Source organism: Neodiprion fabricii, chromosome 5 (genome assembly GCF_021155785.1).
Source record: "Neodiprion fabricii isolate iyNeoFabr1 chromosome 5, iyNeoFabr1.1, whole genome shotgun sequence".
NCBI lineage: Eukaryota > Metazoa > Arthropoda > Insecta > Hymenoptera > Diprionidae > Neodiprion > Neodiprion fabricii.
This window is the reverse complement of record NC_060243.1, coordinates 34,148,086-34,173,750: the sequence shown is the minus strand read 5'-3', so window position 1 is coordinate 34,173,750 and position 25,665 is coordinate 34,148,086. Positions and strand designations below refer to the sequence as shown.

Below are 25,665 nucleotides of genomic sequence, written 5' to 3'. Positions count from 1 at the left end.
GTGCTATTCACAAGGTGGCTACAGACCGGAAAAACCGGTATTAGACGGGGAATTTCAATGGTCCACATGGTATAACTTACTTTTTTCAAAATATTCTTCAAACTTCAACCATGCTTCGTAAATTTAGATAAGCTCACTTTTGAAAATGGTATTGTGTAATTTATACCTTCTCCCTTCTCATTCAATTTCTAGATCTTTTGGGTGTAAAAGTCACTCAACATCACCTAAATTTCGTTGCAAAAGGTCAGGAAATTCCGAATTTTTATGACTGGAAGAGTCAGGGAATTTCATTTAAGCAAAATGGTCGCCACCCGGCATTTACGGTTTTATAGAACTTGTTGCGCCTCGGCACTTTGGATTGTGTTCCGTTCGGTTATTGACCGCCAGTATTTTCGGCAGTTTGTCTCGCTCACGTTGCCGGATAGTCCGTAAGCTGACGATCAGTCATTCGATTGGGATTTTAGAGCTTCCGTACTGGCTGCCGATAACTAAAAAAAACAACCTCTGTCGAACTTGGTCTATCGAACCTTGTGATTGTGAGCGGAGACACCAGACATAGATTACAATAGTAACATCTCAATTTAATCCTAAAAATAAGTATACATTCGACGTTGTAGGCTGTACTGCCATTCTGTCATTCAGTATTTTTCATAAGAACACGACAACGGTTCAATCAAATGAGCTGTGCGTTTAGCAGACCTAAAATTCGTGGATTACCTCGACGGCGTTCTATGCGCGAGTTACTGCGACTGTGCTGTGTTTACGATCCTCAGCGTCGGTGACTACCACGTGACTCCGCTCCGGCCAACAGTAACGCTCGTTGAGAGAACCAATGCTGGGCAATTGGTCGAAGCCGAGATATCGATAATCGCCTCGAGTCCGGGAGTGGGGGTAGCGACAAGCGCTGGCAGCGCACGTTGCGCTGTAGCCTAGCGAGTAGCGCCTAGCGGTCAGCCACGGCCTCCGTCAGTAGTCGAACGTTAATGGCGGTCGTGCCTAACTCCCAGATTAGTATTATCGCGAGTGAACTGACAGTGCGAGCATCCCGTAGTTTGCGGTAGGCGGTCCGACACTGGTTAACGAAGTGCCGATCGCCGCTGTTTCCTGTTATCTCACAAGTGCCAGTGGCGGATGGTTTGTGTGCGTGCCGTCGAACGAACGTAGGATCAGTAATACGTGCGAGGGAGAAGAGCAGTGTGATCGAGAAAGACAGAGAGAGAGTGAGCGAGCGAGTGCGAGCGAGCGTTCGCGAGAGGAGCGGAGGAGAGAGGCAGAAAAAAATATAAGAAATTCTATACATCAGAGGAATGTTTTGCGGCGGTAGCGGCGATGACGACGATCTAACGGACGGTGAGGTATAGGAGCCCAGCTATGTACCCTAGCTATTATGCCGCTATAAAACTAAACAATAAATCGGGCACCGTCATTGTGACTTCACGACGGATCGACGACGACGGCGACGGCGACGATCGGGATTCATCGGCGATCAAGGTATGCGTCTAGCGATTAGGTACATACACACCATGTTCAAAGACCTACTCCGATCGGCTCTCCTCTCTTCACATGCAGCGGGTATCAATTATATCCACACAACGACGCTGGGATTGCGGTGGTTGTGCGTGCGACACAACGCTGCCGCGAGAGATGCGTTTTGATTAATGTGAATGAGAGGAGAGGGTGAGAGCTCCTTGGATTATACCCTTCCTTCTTCGTTTCTTCTCCGCAATTAGCGGGACTTCGAAATCGTTTTTTAATTCCGCCTATTATCCTCCCGCGAGGCAGCAGGTTAAACTGAATCGTTTCTCGCACCTGTTCCGTACTTCAGTTCACTCCTCTTATCATCACTCACACCTCTGGTACTCTCGTGTGTGCGTACAAAGAGATACCCGCGAGGATACAAAACCATACGTGTTATTTCAGATTACGTTTGGGTGAGTGTGTTTGTTTGCTGCGTTACTCCTCCCCCGCCCCCCTTTCTCACCATTTACATTTAATTTCTATTTTACGACTTAATTTTTTCTCTACATACCAATGTACTATCTCCTTTTTGTCGATAACTGAAAAAGGAATTGAAATATAACAGCGACTTCCATCTCTGCTCGTGTTCTGTTTTAAATAAAACGAACATGTTACACGTTGAGTTATTGGAACAATGGCAACACTACCATAGCTTTTTGAACAGCAGGATCTGAACTCCTCTTCCCCCCATGCTCAATTCATATCCGTCCACTTTGCCTCACAGTCTTTTATGACTAGCTGCAAAACTCCCCTTGCCAACTCGTTAGACAATGCAGCAAGAGTTCTTAAATACTGCTATAGCTGCTGGCAATTGTTTCTGATATCTCAAAATAGATTCAATCACTACACGTATATAAAGTGGGGTTCTAGAAATGAATCTGCAAGAACTGAAAGTATGTGGAATTGTCACAGATAGGGTTTATAATAGCTCATCCCGAGCAATCTTATTTTAGTTTGATTCTGGAATTTTACCGACACTGAAATCTAATTAATGAAAATATGGATCGATGTTGAGAAATATCATTGAAAGTTAGTCTTTCTCGTAAAAATTATGATTCTAATACTGAAACTAATTTCAAATACAAAGTATGAACGACTACTTCCTTTGGACGGCTACTCAAACTTGGAAGAACATTCAAATTGTAGTATAGACAGTGGTTTGTTTCTTTTCAAATAATTCGAACGATATTGTTTAAGACCTAGAAGTGTTGAATCAATCGTGGAAATTTAATTGTAATTATGTTGGACCTACTCCAAGATTAATTAGTTTCTTTTGTCTTACACTTTTTCAGGGACATGAAGCGTTAAGCGTCATGTTGGCGTCTGGATGCTGGCGTAGTTGGTAGTGCCATTCTGCCACTGGTTAACTACCAGCCGGGCACATACTCCAATCACATTTCCTAAATCACTTCGTACCCCAGTTCACTGTGTCGCGACACAGTGCCTGTTATCCCTGTGCACCATGAGGCTCCCCAGGTCACGACCACCTTTTCCTGTTTCACCCCCAGTACCTCCTCCTCCACGGTTGTCGCTGTTTTCCAAATGCCTCGGGTCCGTATCATCGCTGCCAATTGCTGCGTGGCTTTTAGTCACCATAGCGGCTGCTGCTATGGACGCACCGGCCAGTCCTGTCCCCCTTTCACCAGAAAAAACCTCCCCCCACATCGTTGCTCAGTTTCCTTCTCTGGGCAACTTGAGATCCAATTTCTCTCCCTTAGTTCTTAACACCACTAGAGAAGGTGCCCTTAAGTTTAACCACCTTACCAGTGATCCCATCACCAACAGGCTATACGCTGGTGCTGTTAACAGACTCATGCAGTTAGACTCGGATCTACAATTAGAGGCGATTGTTTCAACTGGTAAATATTTACACCATTGTAATGCTTATTCGATTTTAATTTTCATTCTTCAGCGTTTCATCATGGTTTGTACTGGACTTGATTTAGGAATAAATTCTGAGACGACTCATCTTTTGAATTGTGATATGTTGCAGCAATTTTTTATACTTTGTTTTTATGACTGAAACCACTGCTGCATTGTACTGCTTGAAAAGATTGTTGAGTCTTTTTGAAGAAGAATCGAATTCTGAGCAAGATTATTTGTACAGCAAATGTTCGTATAGGCGATGATTGTATTGGAAGACTTGTATGCAAACAAGTTTAAATTATTTCAGGTCCAAGGATGGACAATCCGCAGTGTCATGCCAGTGGTTGTACATCAAAGGAGATAACTACTTCTTTGATGGATAATGTGAACAAGGTGTTAGTAGCTGACCTTGATTCTCGTACCCTCATCGTCTGTGGTTCCCTGCTTCAGGGAGCTTGCGAAAAGTACAAAATGAGCAACATATCCCTGAAACCAGAATTCATTCTGACCAGCGTGGCTGCAAACGATGACAATTCATCAACGTACGCCTTTGTTGGCCCTGAGAAATACAACCCCTGGGGTAGAACAAACATTTTATACGTCGGCACGACATTCACAAACAACGGAGACTACCGGCATGACGTTCCTGCCATTTCAAGTAGAAAACTATTCACCCTGGAGTTTGCTGAGTATACTTTCAACAAGCAGTCTATTTTACACATCGACGTAAAATATCGTGATCATTTCTTAGTTAAATACGTTTACGGCTTTAATGCCAGCGATTACGCGTACTTTGTACTTGTTCAAAAGCAGTCGCATCTACCGGAGCAAGAGGAACTTGGCTATGTTTCTCGACTCGCCCGCAGCTGCATTAGCGATCCAAATTACGATAGCTATACAGAAGTCACCCTTCAGTGTACCGTTGACACTGGTGACGGAAGACAACACATTTACAATTTAGTACAAGATGCCAAGGTTGCTCCAGCTGGTAGCGATCTGGCAATGCAGCTTGGGATTTCTATTGGAGATCCGGTCTTTGTGTCGGTATTTTCCCCAAGCAAAGGCATTACCAGCGAACCTCTACCTCGATCCGCTGTATGCGTTTACAGTTTGCAAGACATAGAAATGAAGTTCAACGAGAATATACACATGTGTTTCAATGGGAGCATCAAGTACAGGAACATGGGATATGTCAGTGGTCCTATCCAAGATGGAAAGTGTCCAACGGCAGGAGTAAGTAAACGTGTATAAAAGTTTTGATTTGATGTCGACAATCTTGTACTGTAATTAACGATGATGAAATTTGCTTTTACAGACAACGGGGAATATTTTAAATTTTTGTGAAGTTGGACTCAAGATTTCTGGTGTCTCTCCAATAGTTGCTCAGGCCGTGCTACACTTTCATAACACATCTGTGTCCGCTGTTACTATAGCAAACACAGAAAGTCACACGGTCGCGTTTTTAGGAACAACTGACGGAGTTTTGAAAAAGGTTTTGCTATCAGGAGCCGAGGCAGCTGTTTACGAAAGCATTGTTGTTGATAGGGGACAAAAACTACTGCCTGATACTACAATCTCATCTAATGGAAAATATCTTTATGTACTGTCCACCTCGAAAATCATCAAAGTCAAAGTAGAGCATTGTAGCAGCTACACCAACTGCAGTAGCTGTCTGGATGCCAAAGATCCATATTGCGGCTGGTGTTCGTTGGAAAAAAAGTGAGTAATTAATCTAGACTCATTATTTAGTATTCAATATTTTGCTTTGATTTTCATAATCTTTTATTTCTGTACTTGTCAACGAATTTTTGATGATGTGATTCAGGTGTACGGTAAGAGGTGATTGCCAGAAAGCTAGCCACAGCAGTCCTCGATGGTTGTCATTGGGTACAGGACAGCAGTGCATAGATTTCGAGCAAGTGCTGCCAGACAGAATACCCATAAATCAGATAACAACTGTCAGGTTGACGATCAGAACCTTGCCAGAGCTTCCGACAGGTGCTAAGTACAAATGCGTCTTTGGAAATGCTGAGCCGATCGATGCTCAGATGACTCGTTTTGGATTGTCCTGTCCAACTCCGCCTGTGTTAGGCAGACCTAGCATCGCCGAAGATACTGATCACGTATTGGTACCCTTGTCTGTCCGTTCAAGCGAAATTAACAAGGATTTTGTATCACGCAATTTTGCCTACTACGACTGCTCCAGGCACACCATGTGCTCGGAATGCGTCAGAGCTCAGTGGGCTTGCAGCTGGTGTGTGTATGAGAATAAATGCACTCACAATATCACGTGCTGCCAAGGCAATGTCATCTCAGGAGAAAATGTGAGTATTTACATGTATATTGACACGAGATTAATCTTTATAGAGTAGAGAGCCGGAATTTTTCCCTTGAAATTTGATATTTTCAAAGGTATGATTTATGTATATAAATAGGGGTTTCCGAGTTACCTACTGGCTCCAAAAGAAGCCAGGCCAGTCCTCTAAAGGTTAATGTAAAAACTGATTGAGCTGGAGATAGTAAATTTTTGTGCTTGTGATTGATGGTTTTATATGTATAAAACAGGATAGATATGCGTGGTGTTGCTTTAATGATCATTGTTTCCTCTTGTTTTATTAGTCACGTTGTTACGTACTAGATATGCAAATCTATCCATAACTTCCTCTATGTCATTAGACATTGTGCTGATAGTAAACTTGATTTCACAGAACCCATCACATCTAGCGACGCACGGAGTTCAATATTGTCCACGATTTGCAAGGAGGGATGAACCATTGATGCTTCCAAACAATGTGCCGAAGGAAATAGTTCTTGAGGTTGAAAACCTACCACATCCGCAAGTCGGGCATACAGGCTTCCAGTGTATCGTTACAATCGAAGGTGCAAATCTCAGGGTTCAAGCGCGCGTCGACAGCAACCGCTTTATCGTATGCGACAAAACTGTTTATTCCTACGAGGCAATATCGGGCAAATATGAAGCTGCAGTTACTGTTGTCTGGAACACGAACCATCATGTCGATCAGACCACAGTGGTTCTTTACAAGTGCGAAGTCCTTGGTTCCCACAGAGAGCACGCGGATTGTTCCCTCTGCGTTACCAGAGACCCACAATACGAGTGCACCTGGTGTGAAAACAGCTGCGTCTACAGACACTCTTGCCTCTATTCACCCTTCTTGGAGTGTCCTAAGCCAAGAATCGACATGATAAAGCCTCTCAGTGGTCCGATCGAAGGCGGTACATTGGTCACCATAGAAGGAAGCAACTTGGGACTCAAGGAAAGCGACGTGGAGGGAAAAATACATATTGGCGATACACCCTGCGCTCTAGAGGACTACGAGGTTTCCGTAAAAATAGTTTGCCGTACTGGTCCTAGTCCTCATGAGGCTACGGCCTCAGTCGTCGTCGGTAACGATGCCGGGTACACGGAGAGTGCTGTACTTTTTAATTACAAAGACATCCAGTTGACCGGTGTGTATCCCTCGATTGGACCGCAGAGCGGCGGGACGCAGTTGGCTATTTCTGGGATGTATCTTAATATTGGGAGTACGATTTCGGCATTTTTGGACGAACTCCCGTGTCAGGTGAATGCCACTCAAGCTAGTAGTACTCGGCTTACTTGTGTGACTAGCAAGTCTGGACGGGTGCGGCGAATAAGACGGCTCACGTTGAGCATTGACGGCGCGAATCGTACTCTGGACAGTAATCCGTACAACTATACGCACGATCCTACGATAATGGAGATAAAACCACTGAGAAGCTTTGCTTCAGGTGGGAGAATGATCACCGTACACGGCACTAATCTGGATACAATACAAAAACCAGAGATGGAGGTTTATCTTGAGAACGATCCAGTGCCGATTAACAAAACTATTTGCACGGTGTTGAATCCTACCCAAATGGAATGCCCAAGTCCCTGCATAGCTGAGAAGTTCAAAGTGACACAGCGCGTCAAACGATCTCTCCATAAACATGGATCTCAAGTTCTAAAGGAATCTCAATTAGCTTTAAGAATAGGTTTTGTTATGGACAACGTCGAAACCGTAAGAGACCTGGAAAAGCACTTTCAAAGCTTGAGGAATCAGCTGCTATATGTTGAGGATCCAAAGTTCTTCCCATTTCCAAATAGCGTGAAACTCTACAAAGGAGATACGCTCGTCATAGAAGGTGAAAACTTGAATCACGCAAGCGACGAGTCTGACGTTAATGTTACCGTTGGTACCATGCCATGCAACGTGACATCCCTGGCTTTAACGCAGCTCGTTTGCACTCCGCCTGATCAGCAGCCAACTGACACTGACGAGCTTGGAATCAAAATGGAAGATGGTCTGCCTTTGGTCGTTGTTCGTGTCGGGCAAAGTTTGAGGTTTCCCATTGGATACCTCCGGTATGACGTTATCAAATCGTACCCATTTCCACCCGAAGCTATCGCAGGAATTGCAGCTGGTACTTTTGGACTGGTTTTTCTCTTCGTTGTAGTTCTCGTTTTGTACAGAAGAAAAAGCACGCAGGCTGAGCGAGAATACAAACGGATTCAGATACAGATGGATACTTTGGAAAGCAACGTTCGCATGGAATGCAAGCAGGCTTTTGCAGAGCTTCAAACGGACATGACCGATCTTACTGCGGACCTTGAATCGTCAGGCATACCAACCTTGGACCACAAAAATTACATCATGAAGGTCTTTTTTCCTGGCGTTATCGATCATCCCATACTGAACGATCCAAGACCACGGAACAACATACCGAGAACAAATTATGATGCTGCTATGCTGCAGTTTGAGCAGCTGATAAACAACAAGTGTTTTATACTAACATTTATCGATACTCTGGAAGCACAGAAGTCCTTCAACATCAGGGACAAGGTAAATGTTGCTTCGCTTCTGATGGTCGTTCTTATGGGGAAAATGGAGTATGCAACTGACATCTTGATGAATCTCTTGCTTCGTCTAATTGATAAATCTGTCGGTACAAAGTACCCTCAGCTGATGTTGAGAAGAACGGAATCTGTTGTTGAGAAGATGCTCACCAACTGGATGGCGCTTTGCATGTATAACTACCTCAAAGATTACGCCGGTTCGTCGCTTTTCCTACTCTTCAAGGCAATAAAACATCAGATCGAGAAAGGACCAGTCGATGTTATAACTCACGATGCAAGGTATTCTCTGTCCGAGGAAAGACTGTTGCGTGAACAGATAGAACATGGCGTTGTTACATTGCACGTAGTTCAGGATGACCTTGATGAGAAAATACAGTGCAAAGTGCTTGACTGCGATACGATAAACCAAGTGAAATCAAAGATATTAGACGCCTTGTATAAAAACACACCATTTTCAGCACGACCGTCCATTCATGAGGTTGATCTTGAGTGGCGACATGGCCGTGGAGGACATCTCACTTTGCAGGATGAAGATCTGACAACTAAGTGTAACGAGGAATGGAAGAAAATAAACACGCTGGCTCACTACGGGGTGAAAGAGTCGGCGGTGATGTCGTTGATACCCAGACAAAACGACGGCTTTTCTGTGAGCTGTAAACCACCGTGTCATAACTGCAAGCCATCGCATCATCACAGCAATCATTGCTCGTCGGGTCATCTCTCTTCCACTCCCAACCATGCCATGCTCAGTCCTATATCCTACTCTCATTCTCCGGGGGGGATTTATTTCAATTCTCAACACTCTCCTCCCGTTATAACAGCCAACGGAGACATCGAAAGTGGTCACGGGGGCAACCAGAGACTGTATCATCTTGTCAGACCGGTAGAGGAAGGGCATTATCCTCCAGGAATGGGAACTACAGGGGGCAAACATCACCCTCCTGAAAGGACCCACAAAGCTATCCCAGAGATATTTCTCACCAGATTGCTCTCGACCAAGGGAACAGTGCAAAAGTTTGTCGACGATTTTTTGAACACTATTTTAACTGCCAACGAAGCATTGCCCAGTGCCGTCAAGTGGCTCTTTGACCTGTTGGATGAGGCGGCAAAGAGACACGGACTGACCGACCCCGAAGTGCCTCATGCCTGGAAATCGAACAGCCTGCCGCTGAGGTTCTGGGTGAATTTCATCAAGAATCCTGATTTCATGTTTGACATAAACAAAACAACCACCGTCGACTCGAGTCTTTCTGTAATCGCGCAGACGTTCATGGATTCTTGCTCAACCACCGAGCACAGGCTGGGAAAAGACTCACCGTCCAATAAACTTCTCTTTGCCAAGGATATACCGCACTATAGGGAAAAAGTCGGAAGGTTTTACAGTGACGTGCAAAGACTGCCACTGATTACCGATCAGGAGATGTCCAGTGCTATGCAACAGCTCAGCGCCGCTCATGCCAATGAGTTTGATGTTATCGCCGCACTCAAAGAGCTCTATATTTATGTCAGCAAATATTACGAACAAGTGAGAACGAATTGTCTGATTTATCCAAATTAGTATTACGATTATGCCTCGGCAAGTTGTCACGAATTTTACACGATTTTGTTTCACTTACTCTTACAGATCCTAGAGGCCTTGGAAACCGATGCGGGCTGTCGCAAGCTGCATCTTGCGCACAGGTTGGAGAACGTGGCATGTACGCTTGAAGGAGAAGAAACTAGCGCCTGCTGACACAACCTGGCTCTTTCTGCTCTAGGACCCGACGACCCCCTCATGAATACTGACTAGTGCCTCGACTAAATCAGCTTCAGAGATGCCATAAATTGCGTGGAAACGTTAATGCTATGGTACAGAGACTGTAGACTATCAATAAGTCAACGAAAGCCATAATATGCAGTGTTGGAAATGTGGGAAAAGATACGAGAGAAATGAAAGAAAAAAAAAACTAGGAATAAGTTGAGGAAGAAGAATAATTTGAATATGCGCAACTTCGCATCTAATGTATCTCCGCATTTCTCATATATACATATAAGTATACTACACGCCGCTGCAGAACCAGTGAGATTTTAGTGGATCGTTTTTTATTTTCGATATTCCCGGTGATGATATTGATGATTAAAATGGTGATGTGACAAAGTCGTTGAGATTGGAACGCCAAGAAGTATTAGAAAAGACTAAATAATGTCGGTTAAAAATTTCTCTAAGGTGTAGGGACAACTTACTTAATCTTTAAGGTAAAAACGGCAAGTTGGGCAAGAATTCGTAGATCAAGTCCAATCAAGGATTAGCAACTGTTCTAAATGATGATGGACTGTTGTTATCAATTTGGACGATGGTGTGCGAGGAGTCATTTGTGGTTTAAATACTGACTGAAGACCTGATGATCCAAGAACATTGAATTCTCAAAAATTCATGACATACCTTCTCGGATAGTAGCAAGCTAGCCAGAGGGATTTTAGGAACTATACGTACCTACTACATGTACCTTCACATGTTGATACAGCATTTACGGAAAGTGATACTCTCATGCTCTTCTACTTAAAATAAATAAATTATAAAAAATACAAAGATAAAACCACAATAATGGAAGCTAATGGAAGCACATACTAAAATAATTTCTTTTCTGTGCTACCTCCGTCAACAACTCTACTACTTTGTAGTTTTTGACGAGAGGTAGTACAGAAAATACGATTTGTGGGATGCGCGCATATGTGAGTTTCGCACTCTTCATGAAATCCAAATCTTATGCACACTTGTCACGAAAATAATTATTACGACTTAAGAAGCTTAAGTGGTTAAGCTGCGTGGTTCTATTCCAATGAATCTCTTAAATAAAAATAAAAAAATGTAGCTAAGCCCGCTGTGAATTCATGTGAAACGGTCGTGCGTAGGTATATACGACCCGTTTAATAAGGTGAAGAAACCTGGCGAGAAACAGATCTGAAAAAAAAAATTATTATATTGCGAATTAAGGATATTGACATAGGATTAATGAATAAGCGTTATTAAGAGCAGCTCAGTCTACTCTAGGCCTAGCTACGTACATGGATTACGTAATTTTTTTTATCATTTACTTCGTTACTTTTTTTTTTATATATATTGTTTTCTTTAATTATTATTATTTAGTTTATACTCTATACAGTAATAATGATGATGATGATGATGATGATGATATTGAAGAAGGATAAAAAGAGTAACAGCCAAGGTTGTTATGAAATAATACTGTAATAACGGACTTGTGAAATATCTATTATCAATTATTATGATTATTATCGGGAATTATTATTAATCTTCTATATAAATAATTATTGATATTATTAATTATTAGTGATTATTGATGATCGTTAAGAACAATATTATATATATTGGTATATATATATATGTATATCGCGATCTAAAGTACGTTTTATACAATTGTGTCAGGCTGAGGTGCCTGAATAGGTTCTGATCGAATTGAAATTTTATACACGGTGATACACATGGCCATCCAAACCGAGGCGCACGTCTTTAATACTGCGAAATTATTCGAAATATTGGCGCATTGAAGACACGTGTCGTTAGTAGTGATAATATATTATACCTTACTGCAATATTTCTTTAATACATTTGCGGATTTTTTTTTTTTTCTTTTCATCTTTTACAATTGTTTTTTTTTTTTTTTTTCTACATATATTTTTATGAGACTGGCGAATCGTTTTTATATTTCGCAAATTTTTGACTGGAAATCGCGTCTTGGCAAGAGTTAACTCAGCGCGCACTGCCATGGCTCTCTATGCGCTTCTATAAACTATCGAATTGATCTAATTAGTATTGATTAGGTCCGTTATGTCTGTTTGATCTATAAGTATGAATTATTAACTAATGTGGTCCGGGAAGGCAGGGAGTTTGGGACATTGCTCAGCCCTGTACTTAAGTAATACACAAATCTCTCTATCTTATCCTTTCTTTCTATTTTGCGCCTTTTTTTGTCTCCAGGCTCTCGCTCTCGCCCCCCCCCCCCCCCCCCCCCCCCCTCCGGCCACAAACATATGTATCTCTCTCTCTCTCTCTATGTATTGTATTTATTTATACCTATGAATGAGCTAGTACTGTAAGAACGTACGTCGTTAATAGTGCAGCTACATTTGACATTGTGTCATTAAGTTTATTATAATTGTGACGATTGCAAACATTGTCATGCTTGGAGTTTCGTCTTATGTGTATATTTTTATTTTTATTTTTTACTTTTCTACATGTTATCCACACCGGCTAACGCTATCCTTATTCTAAGGAATCGGTTGAATTGCATTATTGGACAGTGATATTTTGCAGCAGCATGTGCGAGCAACGTACATGTTTACTCGAAAAGTGAAAAATAAAACACGCGTAACGCGCACACATAATAATCGACTACGTAGTGGGTGGATCACAGATACGAACGGACGACAGACTCACCGAAGACAATTACTTTAATGCGCGAATGCGTGCAAATAACCACAAGGAATTAAAATTTTTTGAAAGTACCCCAAGAGCATATTCCGGCTTCAATATATCCAATGTGATCACTTTGAAACTTTCATGTTAGTCCATCATCTCCGTTACAGTGTACTTTTTCAGCTTGTGTTATACGAGAAGAAACTAAAAAACAGACTAACATTTGTGTACGAAATGATGATTTTAACTTATTTATGATTGTAGCTGTTTAGATGAAAGAAAGGAAAAGATGAAACGATTCAGAAAACAATAACGCCAATTACAGCTTTGTTCATATTGATATAATATAAAGTAAAATTAAAAATTAAAATAAAAAGGTATATAGATACATTAATATAGACATTCTGAAGTCGCGTACGTACATTTTTTATACAAATGTGCCAATTGTTTCTGTTATAATTTTCATATAAGTTGTGCACAACAAACGCGAACATAGGTTTTACAGCTGATATATACATACAATATACATATATCTCGAAATATTTATAAATTTTGTACAGATGGTAACGAAAATTAAAACTTTTCACCAATCAATATTCACTTATTGCTGCGCGCTTGAAATCACTTAAGTCACCATATTGGATTAGCATTAAATAGGAACATACTCTGTACGGGTACTTGGAAATACTTTAGGTATTGTTGGGTAATATGAGTAGGCACACCACTTTGATATAGGAAGCGAACATATTTTATTATTAGATTACGAAATATGTATATATGTGTGTGCATGCTAATATATCCCCATGACACCCCTGTACATAATAACCAAAAATCCCGCACCTACTAGGTTCTAAGTGACGCTCGGAAAAAAAATGAGATAAAAAAAAAACAAATTATGAACAAACAAACGAAAACGACTCTTGCCAAATTTTCAATGGGACGTAGGGACAAACATTTGAGAAATCGCAAAATATATTGGTATTATAAACTAAACGTTCTTATTATGTCTTCCCATTATTCATTTCATACCATGTTATACCTGTGTAAAAAAAAGGGGCAAGGGATAAAAGTTTGGTCAGAATTGGATAAACTTTTTTTTAAATAAAAAAAAAAAGGTTGTTTTACTTTGATACATTTACATACAGAGTTTTTTTCAATCCAAAATCGGCTCTCGAAGCAAGATTGCTCGGCATGAGAGGAACATAAAAAAAAAGCATTTAATTCCTATCATTCATTCTGAGCCCGATTTTATCTTAAACAGTAAAGACTTATCTTGGGCAGTTTTTGACGAAGATAAAAGTGCATTTGACGAAGAATGCTTACTACTACCACTACTGTTACTGCGTTTCTCTTGCTTCACTTTCTTCATCATATCCCTTAATCTTCTGTCCCCACTGACAATGTTTATATTCGGTGTGAGTTTTGGTGCACTAGATGCACCTGTTGGTGTACTGCCACCACTATTCGACTGTGACGAGGTAGCGTTACTAGAAGTTGATTTGTACTTGTCGGAATGCTTCGAGGCTACGGAAATCAAATTAACGAAGGAATCAAGCATTTTGTATGAAAATATCATTGAACTCTTCTTCCTTTTGGTACACTTACTGGAACCTGATGATTTTTTGTGATCTTTCGATTTTCCTTCGGCAATAGTTCGCGGCGAACTTCTGTCCTTTGACGCCTGAGATGGTTGAAGGAATAATTAAAATGAAAGTCAACCAAGCTTCCAAATACAATTAGAAGACCTGCCTCAAAATGAAAAATGTCTGCGGGTATAGAATTTTCAAACAAAACCTTACCCACCTGCTGAGATTTTGAACAGCTCGAGCAATACCAAACTAGTCTCGGATCATCTATTTGAGTATCCAGAATGTGAGGCGTATGGCACTCCTGGTGATAGAGAGAATGGCATTCTACACATTCCACAAGTCGGTTCCTTGCCCCTACATCCATTCCCTTGCAAATGACGCATGTTAAATCATCTTCTAGAATCTCTAGGGCGAAAGTGTCATCTGTCTGGATAATATCTGGGGGAGTATCGTGCAAAGGTAGGTTGATGGGTGAACTGTTTTTACTCGATTTGCTCGAGTGCTTGGATGACGTGGTGGATCCTTTGCTCTTCTTGCTACTACCACTGCTGTGGTCACTAAGCACTGGCTCTTCCATTGTGTACTGAAAAATAAATGAATTCACTGCGATATTGCAATGGAACAAAGATTGATCCTTTAATTTTTGGGGAGAGGCAAAAATCGATAAGATTTCATATAGCATATTATTAAAATCGAAATGAAGCGATTAAACAATGATGTTGATACTATGCTGTTGAACAGTGCCTTTTCAATATCAAGAACAATTAACAAATTGAGTCCTGGACTGGGGGAATAAAAATAATCTATTATTTGTACCTTTTTATGGAGAACATTGCAGAGCATTTTCGCTGGGCCATGTTTTTGTCTGATTGCGTCATCAAGAAGGGACCGAAGTTGTTCTGCTGAATCCTTGTTCGGCGAATGTAGGAGACGGAGTCCTTGCATGAATTGAGGGTCGAGATCCAACTGAGACATTATTATCGCAACACTGTTTCACCTGGGAAAAAATGTTAAAAAATAAAATATGCTGCGTGGTTATACTTCTATCTTACAAGGAAGACAATGTTTTTATCATATTGGGGATCCTTTCAAAAATAGAAGGCATCACAAGTGATCAAACAAAGGAGGGGTTCGAATAATTTTAATTCCTCATATTTGCTTAAATTTTCACTGAACAATTTGAAGTTTTTCTCCTGTTTTAGGAATGAGGGAGATGTGTTTTACATGGTGGAAGAATGATTTCGAATCCTGATATCGAGGGTATTTTATTTTTCTTTTCAAGCCAAGCTATTTTAGATACAATAGTTCACTTCGGTATTTAACAGACTTAAATAGAAACATGAGGTCATTCCCTACATAATATATTGTTTCTAATAATTACCGTCCTAACATTATACGACCATTGAAATCGATTTAAAACCTAAATAATATCTTTGTAAAAAAACGAGGAATGGATAGATAAGTACTATTGGATCAGTATTTTCTGTCTACTTCAGTTCTGTGCAGAATCAACGTGCCACTGCTATTGTGGCTATTGGCCCTGTGCAGTGCTGTACTTAGTACGTGCTTCACGCTGATGTGTGCGGAGCATGTATGGAACAACGCTATATAAAACGTTGTAAAACAACCGGCAGGCTATACCCAATACCATCGGATGCGGGGTAGAAGGACCACAGACCACTTGAGAAGACGGTACATGCATACTACTAACACGAGTTTTCCCACCCATTTCTCATGCTAGTCTCTTGTTTTGCGATTACTGAATATTCGTAGCGACATCTGGTGATCGTATCGGCGAGTTATCTGTTGTGCCGATAGAGTTCGAAGCACTCGTCGAGTTCAGTGATGTAATTGGTGCGTTCCAAAGTTTTAACCGATTGCGGTAACAATTTAAATACCGCAAATCACAATGCTTTCATTCTAGACCGATAAGTGTCCACGAAAGATATTCTGTTCGAAAACTTAACATGAGAAGAAAATGACGAGAATCTAAGGGTAATCGTAGTGTAATACACCATGAGGGTAATTTGAAATTTGCAATATATAAAACCATTAATATTGCTCCATGATAAAATCTTAGAGTACGTCTATAGCACGAAGTTGGTCTGTAGGCACGTCCATATGCCTAATGAATGTTTTTCTGTTGTGACGTCATATTTTCTTAGGTAGCGGCGGTCCGATTTGTACTGTAATCAACCCTACTGAAAATTATTCTGTGATAAATCACATAATGTTATGACCGAAAATCGGATGTGTTTTATGATCCAATTTAACATGTGAATACGATTTAATACGTATTTTTACATCTCATAGTAAATCGTGAAGTATAGATTATAACATAAAATACGTAAATCATATGAGAAATCATAGGTTTCGGTATATGATTTGTTGTGTATTTTATGTTATAATCTATACTTCGTGATTTATCGTATGATTTGTTATGTATTAATTCGTATTCACATGTTAAATTGCATGATAAAATACATCCGAATTTCGGTCATAACGCGTTATGTGATTTATAACAAAATAATTTTTAACAGGGTGACGATATGGGCGTAATTACAAGCATCATATCTACACACAGATATTTTATTTTACATTTTACGTTAAGTACAATTTTGTTTGCTAGAAGAGAATAAGTTATGATCATTTTCATTTCGAGTACGCAGGGATATTTATACACGCGGTTAGACGGATAGCCGACGTATAAATAAATATGTAGCTTACATATTATATTAACAGCGTATCATCATTTTTGTTGTATTAAAAATATTGTACAGGTTGAAACTTAGGATTTTCGAAATGCTCAAACAGTTTTACGCTATGCAATAAGCATGGCTGCTGTACAATGTATATCATATTTATAAGTATTCCTTTTTTTTTTTTTTTTTTTTTTTTTTTATGAAAGTCTTATCAGGATGATAACAATAGTATTATTGAAAAATTTTCATTTCGGGGTATTGTGTTAACCATAGCATGATTGTGAAGCAGTCAGTCGTACGTTTTAAGGAAATTGTGTAAAGTAAATTATATGAAAATTTTGTGGTAAACTTTGTGTATGTCTAAAGTAAAGTCATTGTGATCGATGTTGTTGATGGTAATTGCAAATTACATCCTTTTTTGTTTCTTCTTTCACGTATCATCGTCATTATCATATTACTTGTTGCTACATCGATCAATACAACTACGTTTATATATTTTTCTTTATATATTTACATTCATATTCTCTCGCATGAAAACCTTTCTTGATTTTAATTTACTTTACTGTAATCGCATGACACTGGAAAATGAACTACACGCATACATATTTAGGTAAATACATTTTTCTACACGACGCTCTTTGCAGGTGACGTTATTGTTGAACCACACACGAGTATCTTACTTCAGGGAATCACAATACTCTGGGTATGTATGTACACAACGTATACAAACTACAATTTTTATGTATACTCATACTGATTATACGGTATTCGCAAGTCAAGTATAAACTATGGCTAGGGTTTATCTACTAATTGAAATCCGTAAGCAAACTGATCCAAAAACCACAATTTTTCAATATACCGCGCCACGCATAGTTGGCAATAATATAAATAATATGGTAGAGTTAAAAAAGTATTACAATCACAGATCTATTATAAATACTACCCAAAATCTTTATAACTCAAGATAAGCGCAAATATTTATTTGTATATAGCGCTATAAAATATTATTATAGTATTATTTACAAGTTTATAAAACAAAAAAAAGTCTATCGGCTAATCGTTGACTTCTTAATCAGTTTGCTATAAATTATGTACAACAATTTTAAGAAAATCACAAATTGCAAGCATTTGTATGACGTTTAATCAATCGTTATTGAGAATTTCGAAACTGAAACTCGAAGGAAAGATATTTTCGAATAACATGAAGTAAATCTATTTCGCGGCTTCAAACAGTGAAACGAAACTCAGATTAGATAGATTTTACGAATTCCAATAATTCGGAACAATATATCTTGGGGAAAATATGTCTGGAAGACTCGCATGAGAAACAAAATTCAGTAACATCAGAATAGTTGCCGCTATAATGGTAAAGGTGGTCGTAACTTTTTTTTTTTTTGTTGCCAAATAATACACGAATCGAAGCAGGAATTCCAGCTCAACTGAATCAGAAACATAAGTAATTGGTCATCGATGTCTCCTTTTTATCTTGTAGAAAAGTTTCCGTTTGAGACTTGACATCTTCAGCCAGTATTATTATCATTATTATTGTTGTTGTTGTTGTTATTATTATTATCATCATTATCATATTAGACTTAAGTTACTTGCTTTTTTCCTGAAGAAAATAGATCAACAAATAAATCAGCATTATCGATTTTCTGAGGCGAGTTGTAATTTTTCTTGCGCATACTTGGTAAGTACCTTAAGTTATAATTAATTAGAAAGCGCATTTATATATATTGTATAGGTATAACATATGATACGATAATAATGAATAAACGCAAGGTACCGATAATATCTGTGAAATTCTTTGTTCAGACATTGTAAAGAAAACCTCATCTTATTGTTAAAGAGACACGCCTACTCGCAATTCATCCATGTATATATGTATAGTGTATATACATAGGTGTATGTATCTGTTTAGTATAGGTAAACGTTTACATAGGACGTTACAAAAACCGATATCACAAAGGACTTACAGAACCAACAGAGATAATATAATTCAATTACACATTCCACGTTATCTGTGACATAGAATTTTGCAACGAGTCGTTTTACGTCCGACATAAACTAATCATTGCTCGGTTAGTTTATGAGAATTCATTTATTCTTGAAAATATTTTCACTCCTTGACTTAGCAAGCTGCCTTCAATTAACTAGTTATTTGTATACCTAGTACATGTAGGTAGTAACTTTTCTCGTAGCATCTGCATGTCGCATGAAATCTTTAGTTTTGTAAAAGTCAATCTCCCCGAGGCAGTGACAGTAGCTAATCCTGGCTCCAAATCTTTACGAGTATCGGGTTTTATATACTGATCGTCGTATAGTACATATTACAATTCTCTTATCTTTCCTCGTCGAGAGTTCACCTATTATCATTATTATTATTATTTATTTATTTAGTTAAATTTAATAATGTAACACAGTCTACTCCAACAACAGAGAATTGAACTAAGAATCATCGGGCATTTACTCGGATTAATTTATCTAAAGAAGTATTGCGCCTGAAATAATACTAACGATTTAAAAGTATCGTCGGTTTTGAGTTTCAGGAGAAAATCTTGGAACATTAGCTAGTTTGACTAGCTAGTCTAATCTAACAATATACAAACTGTTTAATGCAATTGTTATAATAATAATGTTATTGGCAATAATTAAAATAAGTAACTGACGAATGTGTGCGACTCCTGAGACGAATTTTGTACATCCTAAATGAGTACCATCTCTCACACTCTTTCCCCGTAATTGTCTCGCATCGCTCTATTGAACTCTTATAAAATACTATTTACTATCTATATACATGTGTATCACAGTATATATGTGTATATATACGATATTACTGTATATACATATGCATTTGCGTGACTGGAGACACTTTTTTTCTTCTTAGCAAGATAACGGATCTTCGTCCCGATTCTTATATCAGCGAGGAGTGCTCTGAAATTGAATAGAAGTAGAAGAAATAGTAAGTCCACCAAGTATGAACTCGTTTTTGATAAATTATCTAAAATTTTACACTCTTTTCGTATGATTATGAGAGAAATGCTTCTATACGGTATTGATTTGAATTTTTATAACTTTCTATTTCCTTTCTACTTTACTTAAATCACGTCAACGTGGATTCGTAATAATACCGACCTCATCTTCTACCGCATGACTCGAGGAAGTGACAGTTTGATGCGAGGGCTGCGTGGAAGAGGTGGAGATGGTGCTTGGGGACAGAACAGAGGCGGCTGATGTAGCTGGATGGGAAGTGTTTTGTTTGGCAAACTTTGAGGAGTCTTGAGGGAGCTGAGCTGTTTCTGTTCGCCTTAGGTATGCTGCTTCTTTCTTTGGCGGCACGACAGGTTTGTTGGGTGGTACTGGCGGTGGGACTCCTCGAGATATCGACGGCTTTTTAGCCAGGGGTAATCCGGGTATTTGAGGCGAACCTGTTGACCCGTGGTAAGGAAGCTTTGCACCGCTTTGTCCAACCGCTGCGAGTTTTGTGGCGTTCGTCGGACCTGCCGACGACACCGCGGCGATCGGCCGTTTTTCTAGTGCCTAAGAAACCAATTAACGCACGCTTAGCAGTCTCTCGTTTGACAAACCCGATATTTTTATCTTCAATTTGCCAAGTTAGAATGTAGAACCAAACCAAAGCGACCGGGAATTCAACGAAATCCAAGAAGAAGGAAGGGTAAAAAATAACAACAAACAGATCTGTTAATAAGTATGCGAGGACATCAATACAACAATCACTGTCTAGAGGAAGGAGGAGGGTTTTTAGTATTCCGAGTTATTCAACTGACGTATATAAAGTCAGAGTTTACAGTTTTTTACTGATGTGGAGAAATCACTGTAATAATTTAGAATCCACATTCAATTAATCGTGTGTTTAGAAAGCGGTATACATAGTTATAACTAGAAATAAGGTGTATGTAGGAATAATTCGGATTGAATTATGGATTACGGAAACATAATTAACAAAGACGCATTATAGATACGGTGCTTAAAGGAGGGTAAGCAGGTAGAAGATTTGAAATAAGGTTCTCAGTAGTGAGTTGCATAGAGCTTTTAATAAAGGAATAATAATCGTACATACCAAATAATAATCGTATTTCATTATGTACACAATGCAAAACAATAAGAATAAAATTTTGTGCTTAGATATGTAATATTCGTTTGTTAACTTAAAAATGCATTGTAGCGAGTATAGATTTGGATAACTTCAATTATAATTTTTTCTTTTTCTGTTTTAGTCAATCGAAATAATCTACTTCGTAAATTAAAGGAATCGATTAGAAAATTCGACAATTAAAACAAGAGCTTAAGCATATATATACTACATATGTATGTGTATAACGATAAATGAAAGAAAAGAAACAATACTGTTTAAATTCAATGTTTTGGGATCAATGTGTATTCACAGATACTAAGTAAACAAAAAAGCATGTGAGAGGAAAAAATAAATATATGTATAACGTATCGTAATCACTAACGAGCTATGACTAGAATTAAGTATGGTAGTGTTTGGCAACAGTATTATGTATGTGTTTTAATCACGTAGGTGCGTTATTTTTGCATGCTGCGTTAAAGGAGAATTCAGATTTATACCTAACATGAGTCAAACTCTAACGCATTGTCAATTATTCAATATGTATACATATACATTACACGTATATATGTACATATTATTATTATTATTACTATTATCAAAAAATAATAATTACGTAAAAGTATACTTCGTATGTAAAATTGATAGAAAAAAAAAAGTTCAACGACGATTCTTCTTAACGAAGTCAGTTGATATTGCGAAAATGAACGTGCCTGTTCTTCATTCATCTTTGATAACAACTATAAATTCTATAATTTATTGTTCATCAAATTTTAATAATTCTTTCATACTTTTTCTCTCTATTTCAAAAGCTGCGAGCCTATTTGCTTTGAAGAATGTAATCCCGTATAAATGATCTAGGAAACTTGGATAAAAATTGTACCTTCAAGACACTTATATTATATACATGAAATAGCGAGTTTTAATTATTTTACGAACAGCAAGTTATTGGAAGAGCATGTTAACAAAAAGGTAAGATTTTTTTTTTGTTGTTTTCAACACCCAGTACCACAAGCTGTGGTATCCAGTGGCTAATTGATTAAGAACGGGATGATTATTGTCATAGTTTCAGACATTCATCTTCTTCAGGTGTAAATAGGCTTAGCGCTAATACTAAATGAGAGTAGAATGTGTTGGGAAGTGTAGTTGGATTACCTGTGGCTCCGTTGGCATGGAAGTCTCACCAGTTCCTGTTGATGGTGGTGGTGGTGCAGTATAAGCGACGTTCCTCAAAGCTTGCCCTGGCGTCACAGATCGAGCAAATCCCGTTGCTGCAACAAGTAAACCATGGTAAAGTGAAAATTGTTAATCCCATTCCACGCTCGACCGATACTTCCTTCTTTTAACAATCCAGGAAGAGATTAAATCGAAGTTGAAAAGCGTAGATTTGGAAAGTTTGAAACTTACTGGGTCCGCTTACTGGAACGCTAGATACGGTAGCTGTTGGCTGAACGACTTTACTGCTCACCATAGGTGTTCCTGTTCCCAGAACCGTGCCTTTCACTTGGCAGAAAAAAGATATGACAGTAAAAATTAAGTATTGAACCATAATGGTGTGCAAAATTACTTTTTTGCAAACACGACGTTTATACTTACGCGTTTGCGGGGCAGTCGCAGTCCTCATGGTTGGCATTGTGGCTAAATTAGCAGGTTTCGCGGGTGGAGGTGGTGGGGCCACACCGACTACCCTAGCGGGTCCGGTTCGACTCTGAGTGTCCTTCCACGTCTCCATTTCAGCTTTCAGTTTTTCTATTTCTGCCTCAAGCTCTTTGGCCCGTTTCTCTTCTTTGATTATTGCTTGCCTGTACTGTTGCCTCTCCATGTCAAACTGCGCCAGTTGCTTTTCAAGCTCGGCCTCCATCTGCAAAGACTTTTTGCTTTCCTCTTCCAGCCCCTCGGCCATGGAATCTATCCGCACCTTTTCCTCGCTCAAAATCTGGGCCAGATCCTCGGACCTCTTGCGTTCCTCTATGTACTTCATTATTATCTTCTTTCTCTCTGCTAACAGAAGCAAGACGATTTGCTTTTGCCGATTTTTCTCCTCTTCCAGTGTATCGTTGGCTTTTTTAAGCTCAAGCTCGATTCGTTTTTTCTCCTGTTTCTCAACCTCGAGCTCCTTTTTAAGTCGTGTTCTCTCCTTTTCAAGACCGTACGTTATGTCGTCACCTTGAGCCGTGTCGTGCTCGTGTTTTCGCTTCTCTTCTTCCAACTCCTTGATTACCTGAAAAATCCAATGAAATTGCCTTGTTTGAATCTCAGTACTGGCTTACTTTGGTGGTTCTTGTCTTCCTTTTTTTTTTTTAACACGTTAAATTTTGATAAATTCAATCAAATTTACACTTGCCGCTCTATGCCTTATCTCTGCATCCTTGAGAACTTTTGCCATACGACACTGCGTCCGTCTTTGCTGCATTACCAATGCTTCCAGACTTGCGACTTGCTGATCAACTTGCTTCTTATCCGCGACTATCACACCACCCAAAACGGCGTCATCCCTTGCCAAAGCAGCCTGAGCATCGTTTGTACCGCAGAGGTAACGCGAGTTCAACAGATGCTTCATTTTCTCTGACTGAAATTGAAAGTTTTTCATGTTTCCTCATTCTTTTAGATTCTTCAGAGCTAAGTAATCTATCATCACTATATTGATGTTTAGGATATTATAGAGTTACTTTTAAAGCTGCTATGACGATGTCTCGTGCTTGCAATTCTCCTTCCAAGTATCCGAGAAGTTTTAGCAGATCTTTCTTCTTCAGTTTCATCTTAGGGTTACGCTGTAAAGATATATATGTGATTTTTTAGTTAACTTTAGCTGCATTTTCTGCGAGTTTTATAGATTGAAAATAATAGAGTACGAACAAAGATTTGAAAATTTACGGACAAATAAATGGAATATGTAGTTTTTTTTTTGGATTTCTGATAATGATGATGATAATAATAATAACAATACTAATCAAGTAATTTACATATTTGAAACAAAAATTGTGAAACCTTTGTTTGGTTTTTTTCCCTCAGATTCTGTATTTATTTGAATAATAAGTATGAGACAAACAAAAAATTACCTCTTATCTAATCTTCACACTCGTATAAAAATCAGATAAAGTATGAAAGATTGAGTAAACTGCGCATGAAATATATTCAAATGTTTTAGATAAATACGAATTGCAAAGTAGAAACAATCACAACTGATCATCAATTTGGATAACAATTTCTAAGAAATTCGACGTGTACAAGATATTACAATTTTCGCCAAATATCTATTATTAATAAGGAATTTAATTATTCAGTTAGTTAATAATTACATTTAATCTGACATGGATGATTCGTGTTACGGAATGTTTTTTATCACCAGATATATGGTGTGATAAAGAACTATTGGGAGCAGACAATTGATTGGGAAAATGAAAAATTTAGTTTATAAAAACAGACAAGACCTAAGTCTTAGATTAAAAAGAAAGAAGCTGAAGAACACAATGGTTGTTATAAATTTTACAACGAAGAACAAACTGCACTGCATTATCTAACTGGGATTACCAATCTGGTAAGCGAACCAAGAAGAATTCCTAAAAAAGATTAACCAGAGAATTCCTGAAGCTGCACAATCTCGGTCAATGTACTTCCTGCGCAAAACCCCCACAGTTATGTCATATCCAAGATGAAAATACAAAATTACAGATTAACTCAGCCAACGATAAGTTTCTTCTGCTTGTAATAAATTAACAGAGGGTATACCTTAAGGGTGTTCGATGAACTCTTGTCAATTGGTTCAAAATTATTTGTCTGCTGCTGATGCTGTTCTTGCTGTTGCTGTTGCTGCATTGTTTCCTGGGTGGGTTGAGACGATTTTGGAGCGGATATATCGGGTGATGCGGATTGTCCGTTAGCGGGCGGATTTACGTTGACAGAATTTTGACTTTGCGATGCCATCTTGGGTTTTCGTTGTCAAATAAACGCGTGGTGCGGTGGTATGAGGTTAACGCGATGTTTTTATTTTAATTCTTTCTTAACGTCTGACTGTGATAGATCAGCAGAATGCCTCTGACGGCAGTTGTTTCGGCAGTTTAAAAAGCGGCGAAAAACGGCTGCCTGCCGTTCCTTTCTACACCAGTTAAAGACAAAAGACAATCTCGCGTTATTTGCCGGCTACGGCGAGCGGGATGCGTGTCAAATGCTAGTCGGTAGTTGGTTTTAATTTAGAAGAAATCGAGCAGACGTCCTCTAATCCGAGGGCAACGCAGCCCCGAGCCAACGGGCAAATACTCCGAGCATATCATCCCGGCTCCGCGCGATAAACTCGGGGTCACGTTTTAACACCCGTCCGATACTCTCTTACTCGACGACCGGGCCGTTTTCGAGGTACAAATCAATCTCCTCCGATCCCGGGACCACGGAGTTGGTGAGTACAATATAATAACCGAGGGGAGAATCAAGAATCTCTACCTTCGGTGACAAATCAACCGACAACCACAAAGCAAACGATATTTGCGATTATCGAGTTACCACCGTGAATCTTCATAGAATCAACCTATCGCTTCCGGCGGTGGAAAACGATTCATCGATTCCCCGTATCAGCACTTGATGTGAAACAACGTATTTCAAGTCCTTTCAAC

The 25,665-nt window shown here is 39.1% G+C and overlaps 3 protein-coding genes across 9 annotated transcripts; 1 reads left to right on the top strand and 2 right to left on the bottom strand.

The window, feature by feature from the left end:
- The first annotated feature begins 922 nt into the window (after positions 1 to 922).
- Positions 923 to 13,637, top strand: LOC124184082 (plexin-B). The gene is made up of 7 exons (XM_046573488.1): positions 923 to 1,491; positions 2,811 to 3,377; positions 3,692 to 4,617; positions 4,700 to 5,103; positions 5,210 to 5,708; positions 6,093 to 9,785; positions 9,885 to 13,637. The coding sequence occupies exons 2-7, from the start codon at positions 2,981 to 2,983 to the stop codon at positions 9,990 to 9,992; spliced, it is 6,027 nt and encodes a 2,008-aa protein (XP_046429444.1). The 5' UTR covers positions 923 to 1,491; positions 2,811 to 2,980; the 3' UTR covers positions 9,993 to 13,637.
- A 118-nt stretch (positions 13,638 to 13,755) lies between these two features.
- Positions 13,756 to 16,601, bottom strand: LOC124184084 (integrator complex subunit 12-like). 6 transcript variants are annotated; one of them, XM_046573495.1, is made up of 5 exons: positions 15,905 to 16,601; positions 15,080 to 15,260; positions 14,478 to 14,846; positions 14,280 to 14,355; positions 13,756 to 14,198 (listed from the first exon to the last, which is right to left on the bottom strand). In XM_046573495.1, exons 2-5 carry the CDS (start codon positions 15,236 to 15,238, stop codon positions 13,906 to 13,908), a joined length of 897 nt encoding a protein of 298 aa, XP_046429451.1. In that variant the 5' UTR covers positions 15,239 to 15,260; positions 15,905 to 16,601; the 3' UTR covers positions 13,756 to 13,905. The 6 variants fall into 6 exon arrangements, with proteins under 6 accessions (XP_046429451.1, XP_046429449.1, XP_046429447.1 ...); XM_046573493.1 differs by having other exon boundaries at positions 15,912 to 16,601; XM_046573491.1 differs by having other exon boundaries at positions 15,645 to 15,968.
- Positions 16,602 to 16,838: 237 nt separating this feature from the next.
- On the bottom strand, positions 16,839 to 25,646 carry LOC124184083 (CTTNBP2 N-terminal-like protein). Of its 2 annotated transcripts, XM_046573490.1 has the most exons (8): positions 24,788 to 25,646; positions 23,728 to 23,829; positions 23,403 to 23,627; positions 22,655 to 23,279; positions 22,466 to 22,561; positions 22,214 to 22,329; positions 20,101 to 20,505; positions 16,839 to 19,899 (listed from the first exon to the last, which is right to left on the bottom strand). In XM_046573490.1, the coding sequence occupies exons 1-8, from the start codon at positions 24,980 to 24,982 to the stop codon at positions 19,885 to 19,887; spliced, it is 1,779 nt and encodes a 592-aa protein (XP_046429446.1). In that variant the 5' UTR covers positions 24,983 to 25,646; the 3' UTR covers positions 16,839 to 19,884. The 2 variants fall into 2 exon arrangements, with proteins under 2 accessions (XP_046429446.1, XP_046429445.1); XM_046573489.1 differs by having other exon boundaries at positions 16,839 to 20,505.
- Between the last annotated feature and the right edge of the window lie 19 nt (positions 25,647 to 25,665).